The sequence below is a fragment of the Microplitis mediator genome, chromosome 7 (genome assembly GCF_029852145.1).
Source record: "Microplitis mediator isolate UGA2020A chromosome 7, iyMicMedi2.1, whole genome shotgun sequence".
Classification (NCBI taxonomy): domain Eukaryota; kingdom Metazoa; phylum Arthropoda; class Insecta; order Hymenoptera; family Braconidae; genus Microplitis; species Microplitis mediator.
Window position 1 is genome coordinate 12522300 of NC_079975.1, and position 8732 is coordinate 12531031.

The window sequence follows — 8732 nt, forward strand, 5'->3', positions numbered from 1 at the left end:
TTTCATTTCTTAATTTTCATATTTAATTGGTTTAAATAATATTTATTTATTAAAGGTCCGAAGTGGGCGGAGCTTACGCAAGCGAGAGTTCCCGTTTTCGGCCGTATTTTCAACCCTCTATAAAAATTATAAATATTGGTCCTAGAGTTCGGGGAGGTAGGACTTTTTTTTAGAAAATTTCTTCCTCTTTTTGGATCTTTTTTCACATTTCAAAAATTTTGAATACTTTTTGAGATATTCGCAAAAAACTAAACCCCCTTTTTTTTTTTTACTAATTTGTTTATAACTTTTGTAATTTTTTCGCGCCCCACTCCAAATTTTTCAAAAAGTTTCTAGATGCGATGATGAATCGAATGACACCTCGATCATAATTTTCCGAGGCGAATAAAAAACTTTGACCCAAAAGGCACATGTTGACTAGACTATGGGAACATACGCAAATATCCATGAAAAACAAAAGTAAATCGGCATTTCTTACGTTGTGTAGTAGTATAACTTATTTGAAATTTTTAACGAATTTAGTACAATCCTAACAAAAAGTTTTTCATCTTTCAATATTAATTTTAAAATGTGAATAAATATTGAGTAGCTTAATACAACAATTTTTTTTTTTTTTCAAATGTGAAACTGTGTCTTACATTTATAAAAAATTAAATCTATTTAATAAATTTATAATTAAAGTATAAAATATTTACATATACACTAATTACGTTATTATATTCGTCGGTAATACAGTACCCTACTTTGTTTTCTTGTTTACTCGCGAAAGTTTTATTCATTATTGACTGTCCCGCAATTTGAAGCAACCCGAATAGAGAGAAGAGATTCCGTATTATATACGTTTAATATTTATTATCTATATATTAATAATTGCAAACAGTTTATTTATTTATATTTATGATCTTAAATTACCGTAAAAATGTTTCAATTCGGTCCAAAGAAACATAAAACGGATGAACCAATATTTTTTGATGGATTCTGCTACTCACGTTCAAAAAAATCAGATGATAACAATACAATGTAAGTTTAATTTACTTTATTTAATTAACCAAAATTAATATTTTATTATTAACATTATCATTTATTTTGTTAAATATATCATAATAATTTTAATTAATGAATTTTTTTTTTAATATAATATTAAATTATCTCATTTATAGATATGTTGAATGTCATGATAGGATAAGCAAAAAATGTCCAGCTCGAGGAATATTAAATACTGAAGGGTCAAGAGTTCTGTTAACAACAAATCATAAACATGCAAGAAATTTCGATGATCATGTTATTTATACGTTTAAACGTGATCTTTATAGAGCAGTAACTTTAAGCTACCGTGATCTACGTTTAATATATGACGAAATAACTATCAGGTATGAATGAAAAAAATTTCTTTGACTTATGTACATTATATCTATTAAAAGCTATCGATAGTATTGAAATTTTTTAAATCAAATTTTGTAATTATATCATCTTTTCATAGGCACGCTGATGCAGCAACACTAGTACCCTATATTAGTATTGTAAAAACTATGCAAACGTGGCGTAAAAATAATCGTCCACCAGTTCCTAAGACGCTTCAAGAGTATGTTGAGCGATTGAATTCTGATTACTGGAGGAAGTTTTTTATTCCTCCTAATAGTAATTTAACTGTTATTAATGTTAGAGGAACTGATGGATCAGTAGCAACTGTATTTATTGATGCGAATTTGCTACAAAATTTTCAAAGTGTTCACCTATATGCTGATGCAACTTACAAAATATGTCCACAAGAGCCTAAAAATAAAATATATCAATTTTTCACTATAATGGCGACATTCGATGATACTGTAAGTTTCACTATTAATCGAATAATATACTCTTAATGGTCATATTACTGGGAAATTTGGCAATATCAGAGAGAAGCCCGAAAATTTCTTAAAATCGGAAAAGTTTTTATTTTATTAAAAAAATATATTTCTCGTGTAATTTTTACATGAAATTTACAATTAAACGAAACTTTTCAGAATTTACAAAATTAATGATACTTACATTAAGTATAAAAAATAAAAAAATTTCATAATAAATATTCAAAATAAATTTTTGTTGCTGATTACATTAAACATTATTGATATTTTTCAAATTTAATAATTGAAAACAGTACAAATAAATCGACTTAGTAGTAAATTTCTTAAGAAAAATACTTTTAGTGTCCAAGTTGTAGCATAACATCTTTCAGTTTTAATACATACATTATTAATGTAGTTCTTAAGACTTCTTATTTAAAATTACTGTAAGTAGTTAAAATTTTTTTAATTATTTATCGAAGAATTTACTATCAATAAACCCAAGTGATAAAAAAATTTTTACAAATAATTTAAAATTAATATACAGTGTCAGAGAATTTTCGATATTCAATATTGAAAACATTAAGATTTTAAGAAATTATTGTGGCCATTTGAAAATTTTGTGACCACTCCTGTGTTATTGTTTTTTTTTTTGTTTTTGCAAACTTTCCTAATTGAATATTTATTCTTATTATTCAATACCATCCGGATGTCAGGTACTCCCGGTAGCTTGGAGTTTAATGTCACATAAAACAATGGCATGCTATGCTGCAGTAATTAATTATTTTAAACAATCTACACCAAATCTTCAAGTTTTATCAGTAACTACTGATTTTGAAATCGGCCTACGAAATGTATTTCGAAGATATTATCCCACCGCAATGATAAAGGGTTGTTATTTTCATTATATACAAGTAAATATATTACTGATTATTATAATATAAAGTTATTATTTAGAACAATTTAGATGGTGAATTTTTCTATTGAAAACTCAACATCGTTTTTATGAATTTCAGGCTCTGATAAAAAAAGCAGAAAAGTTAGGATTGCTTAACATTTTGAAAAATTGGGATGATGGGAAAGACTTTTTTAAAAAAATAGTTGCTCTAGCATTACTTCCTGCGAATGAGATTGAAAATGCATTCAACTGGTTAATTGCAACGCACAATCCATTTATCCCGACTTTTAAAAAATTTCTGGAGTATTATGAATCATACTGGATTAACTGCGTAAAACCAATCCACTTCTCTGTATTTGGTTTTATTAATAAAACTAATAATTTCATGGAAGCATAAAACCGATGCTTAAAATTGCAATTCGGTATTCACCCACGAATTTGGCAATTTACAGGTGAAATATGCGTAATCCGTCTCTGACCTTCATTATTACATTTTATATTATAGTATTCATTATTACATATATACAATTTAATCATAATTTTATTTCCTGTATAGAACACCTAGTAAGACAATACGAAAAAATGAAAACAGAACTAAATTCTTTAATGATGTCTCGGCCAGTTCGACAAATTCAACGGATTGAATATTTTATTCGAAAAGAAGTACTCAATAGAGTATGGGAGTTATACAGGAACAACGTTTTTGATTTCAAACGTTTTCTTCAATGTGCGCATCAAATGATTAAAATATTTGTCGATGATAAAGTTATTAGTCAAACAGATGAAGTTGATAATCATTTGAACGCCGTAATTAAAAAACATAGTAAGTAAAAGTAATCATTTTAAATAACATTATAAAATTTGAACGCATGCCTGTCAGATATTTATCATATTTATGTTACCTTTAAAAATATATTTTTTTTTTAGTTGCAATAAATGACAGTTTATACGTAACAATAAATGAAGATGATGATGAGAACTTTATATTTGTTCTAGATAAATAATATTTTAATTCTTATCTATTAATATCTGTTCTCAATTTAATTAATATTTGTTAATGAGTACAACAAATGTTTGGATTGTGCACCTCATGTAAGCTTTTAAAAAAAAATTTTTCCGTAAATAATAATAATAATAATAATAATAATAATAATAATAACATTAATATATATATATTTGCGTTTTGCAATAAAATGTATAAGTTAATAAAGTTTGATGAAAAATACATATTGAGTTATAAGTTTTTTATTATTATAAAAACGATTATTAACAACAAAATAAAATCACAATAATAATAAATTGTAAAATAATAATAAAAACTAACTATACGACAATTAAAATAATTTTAAAGATATAAATATTGAAATATATTATATTAGAATTTAAAAATAAAATTCTGTTTTATAAGCAGTTCACTGTTTTACTCGCTTATTTTTTGGGAAAGCTACATTATCGACAACACCGTCTAGTAACTTTTCACTGGGTAACATACCTTTACTATAGTTTTTTTTTCGAACAAATTTACATTCGTACGAATTTCCAATCCTTCTTTTTTTTTCTAACTAACCGCTTTATTTATTGAGAAGGGCTTGAAAACAATTGATTTAACCTAAAATTCATTTTTATCTTTTTATTTCTAATTATTTACTAGTTTAATAAATTTTTTTCATATAAATTACATTTCTATCTATTTTCCACGGGAGGACGTCAGGGTCAGCCTCCAATTTTAATTTATGGCGGGTACATATAAAGACTGTGACAGGTGTCGCCCTCTTTATAAGTTGGTATTTTGGTGGCGACAATATAAAATTCTCGCGCTGCATGTCATTTTAGTCAAATTTTTCTAGTTTACAAATAATAGAGTTAATAGCAACAATCTGATCAACACGTAGTTATTTATTTGTTGTTGCTAAAATATTTTTGTTAATAATAATAATTTAACAATGAAGTTTAATATCACAGACGCTTATTTTGCGGTATTAAAATTTACTACGACCTTAGACGAAATTCCGGATGGTCCAACTCGTAATAAATTAATTTTTAAAAATATTTGTAACGAGCTTGGAGTTAAAAGAAAAGATCTCGACAAATTCAGAGCAAGTTTATATTTTACGTGGCATCATAATACTAATAATTTTACTGATAAAATTAAACAAAAGTTATGTCCAAAACAAATTTGTGATAATAGTGACGTTCAAAATACATTAACTCGACGATTTAGCTCACTACTACTAGCTCCAGAAAATCATAATTTACGTGAAAACAGCAACGTTGTTCCAAATGTTGAAGAAAATGATACTCGTCTTAGTTTTCGTGATTTAAGTGATAGTTGCTTGAGTGATAGTAACATTGGTAATTGTTTAAGTGCCAGCGACGATTGTTCGATCAATGATGATAACTGTTTAAGTGACAGTGACAAATATTCGATCGATGGTGATAATTATTCAAGTGGCAGTGACAAGTGTTCGATCGATGGTGATTGTTGTTTAAGTGACAGTGACAATAATTTGATCAATGATGATAATTGTTTAAATGACAGTGATAATTATTCTAGTGAAAGTGACAATTGTTTAAGCGATAGCGATTATTGTGACAGTTCAAAAATATGTGATTCGACTCGTTTTTTTACTTAAAAGTGACCACGACTCTGTTGACAAAAATAATAATAACACTGGTGTTAAACAAAATATCCGTGGAATTAAAAAATACGCTTATGAACTGGTTTATTATTTTAATTTTTTGTGAAGGGCTAAGGTTTACAAAAAATAAACAATTATTTCGCACCTATGCAACTTGTAAGCAGCCTGATTGTTACATGAAACTGAAATTTAGAGGGAAAATAGTGAACTCTAAAGCCGTCATTAGAGTTTATTCAACCCAAGACCCATCAAATCATTTAACTCCGTTGAACTATCAATTAAGAGGTAACGAACGAAAAAAAATTCAGCAACGTTTATGTCATGCCAAACCCTCTACAGTCCATGTTAAAGTTATGAATAAAGTTGATAAAAATTTGGCGAAAAAAGAAGGTAATTATCAATTTGGATATTCAAACGAAGTATTGCAAAAAGCGAGTCCAGAGAAACTAGGTGAAAATGATCAACATCCGTGTGACAGTGCAGACATTTTACTGAAAATGTCTGCTGCAAATTATGATCACCCTTATATTCGACATTTCTCTACTCCATTTACGATATATTTAGGTATGGAAGAGCAAATTAAATTATTAAGTTTAAAAAATGATATAGTTTTTCACTTTGATGCCACGGGATCGTTGATAAGAAAACCCAATGTTCATTCAAAACGAATTTATTATTATGCTGGAGTGATTAATTATAATAATAAAATATATCCCATGCTAGAAATGGTAACAAATGACCATACAGCTGGTTCCATCGCAAAATGCTTGGATTTTTTCAAAAATATATGGTTTTTAAATAAATTAAGGTGGCCTTTATTCAAACAAGTAGTCACTGACTGGTCATGGGCCAGTATAAATGCGGTGATGATGTCTTGGAATAACTGCAGTGTTCTTGATTACATAAACTTGTCATATGAATGTATTCAATCCAACCGATTATTGCCTGATAATATCACACCACTTTTCACGTGTTACTCTCATTTCATGAAGATGATCTCCCGTCAAATGACCAATAAAAATATTAAAAAATCTGAAAGATCATTACATTTAGAAATTTTCGCAGTTCTTGTTCATTGTAAAACTTTTCAGAATTTAGTTAAACTACTTGAAGATTATTTTTATTTATTATTATTTCCGAAAAAAGAAGCTAGAGTAGTTAATGCTATCAAGTGTCTGGCAAAAACAACTGATTTTAAGATTAATTCAGTTCCTTCAGACGGTGATAATCAATTAAGTTTTGATTTTAATGACTGCGAGTTTAGTTCTACTTACCAAGCGAGTCCCTTTTTTCAACATCTCTTGCCAAAATTTGAAGAAATTAAAGCAGAAAGCTTAAAAAATGACCAAAATTTAGACAACAACATCTACTGTTCTCCAGATTTTGGTGAATATGTCATGGGACATCTAGTTCCATTCATTACTTTCTGGTCAGTCATTTTAAATCCAGATAAAAATCATTCTAATAACGCTACGGCTGAAAATCATTTGAAAATCATCAAACTTGAAAATGAAAAACAGCTCAAAGCTGGAAGATTCATTGAGACAATTTATTCTCGCTGGAAAGCAATGTTCAAAACCATTGATTTATTACCATCCCAAGTTATTCTGAAAAATAAAAACATACGAATTAAAATTAATGAACCGGACAATATAAAATCTGAAGAATCATGGAACCGTAAAAATATAAAAAGAAAAGTACTTACGACATACCAAGCTGGAAGTAAAATTCAAAAACTGGCGGATAAAATACCTGAAAATTTAGTTTTTTACCACAATAGGACCATTAATAACCACAATTATTATTATTCGTTAAATTCACCGAGACAGTATTTGGTCGCGTACACCAGAAATGTCAATGACGATACTAAATTAGTCTACTTAAACGGTGAAGATTACAGTACACTGTACGGAGAAAATTGGCTGTCGAATTTATTAATTGACTATTGTTTTAACATCAGTATCTTAGAATCGGAGTGGTATACTCATGTAGCATGTACATTATGTGAGATAAGCTTAATAATTCTTCAAGCATCGAACACCTTCGAAGAATATTTTCTGCAAAAATTAAGAAGAGAATGGGCGAACAAGACAGCAATATTTTTGCCACTTAATGTCAATAACGTACACTGGATACTGGTTTATGTTGATTTAAGAGGCAAGAAGTTTTATTGTTTTGATCCTGCCGTAAATATATCCGTGAACGTTACTCATCTTCTTAAAAATTTTGTACACTGTTACAAATGTGTTTTTCCTCGGAAAAATATTCAATTAAAAATTTCGACAGCCAATTTTCCGAAACAAAATGACAGTTTCAATTGTGGCATCTACATTTTTCATTTTATGCAAGAAATTTTGAAAAGCAGAATTCATAAAATGAATCCTGTAGATCCAATTTCGATGAGACACTTCTTAAAAGAGATATGTCTTATCAAATCTTTACCCGTTGGCGACCTATGTCTTGTTTGTGGACACGGTGAGTTGAGGTATAATAATATATGGTTCATGTGCAGTACGTGCCATAAATGGGCACATTGCAGGTGCTTGAGACATTTAAACAAAACTGTCGAAGAAATGTCTGACGATCATTTCGTTTATAATTGTGATCGTTGCAGTGTATGGTTGACAACAAATTATTAAAATTGTTTTTTTTTAGCCAATTAAATACTAAATATATTAAATGTAAGTTATACTTTTAAAATTTGTTACCTGGGTTAAATTATATTATAACTTAACATTAAAATGTAAAAAAACTATTAATGAAATTGATACTTCTATTATAAAAGTTTAATATTATAAATATTATTTATCTAAAAATAAATTGAGTCATTTTTTATTGTTGTATTTGTTTCTAATTTTAAAATAAATACTATAAATGTTAATTTTCAAACTATAACTTGATTATGTGTATATTTTCTTAAGACTAAAAAATTACTTGTCTAGATTACAGAAAAATAAGCACGAATAATTTTGATAATTTAAAAAAAAAGGTATAACCGAGACCCCCAGTCCAGGGTGTGACCCCCTGTCCAGGAAGCCAAGATTAGATTCAGTTGATAAAATCAACTGTTTTGTGACTAGCTCTTCTACAGGGCGGGGAATACCCGATCCCGGTCACAAGGAATATTTAGAAATTTTGGGAGTATAGGAAGCTTGTAAAATAAGAGACTTGTATAGGTGATATATATATATATATATATATATATATATATATATATATATATATATATATATATATATATACCCAGATAGCAAAATGACGTCTTGATGAGTTCTGAATGAGTTCCTATTTATGATTTGGACGTCTTAAAAACACGTTAAAGAAGTCTTTAAGAAGTTCTCAAGATGTCGAATGCGCCACCTAGCGAACTCA

General features: G+C 28.1%; 1 protein-coding gene across 1 annotated transcript; it reads left to right on the forward strand.

Moving 5' to 3' along the window:
- The first annotated feature begins 799 nt into the window (after nucleotides 1-799).
- On the forward strand, nucleotides 800-3834 carry LOC130671442 (uncharacterized). Its single transcript, XM_057475334.1, has 7 exons — nucleotides 800-1020; nucleotides 1161-1370; nucleotides 1481-1826; nucleotides 2540-2737; nucleotides 2840-3173; nucleotides 3278-3544; nucleotides 3649-3834. The coding sequence occupies exons 1-5, from the start codon at nucleotides 920-922 to the stop codon at nucleotides 3116-3118; spliced, it is 1134 nt and encodes a 377-aa protein (XP_057331317.1). The 5' UTR covers nucleotides 800-919; the 3' UTR covers nucleotides 3119-3173; nucleotides 3278-3544; nucleotides 3649-3834.
- The last annotated feature ends 4898 nt before the right edge of the window (nucleotides 3835-8732 follow it).

Coding starts and splice junctions, on each gene's coding strand:
- LOC130671442 (XM_057475334.1), top strand. CDS start 920: ATGTTTCAATTCGGTCCAAAGAAACATAAAACGGATGAACCAATATTT. Junction 1,021..1,160: donor TCAGATGATAACAATACAAT/GTAAGTTTAATT, acceptor TCTCATTTATAG/ATATGTTGAATGTCATGATA. Junction 2,738..2,839: donor GTTATTTTCATTATATACAA/GTAAATATATTA, acceptor TATGAATTTCAG/GCTCTGATAAAAAAAGCAGA.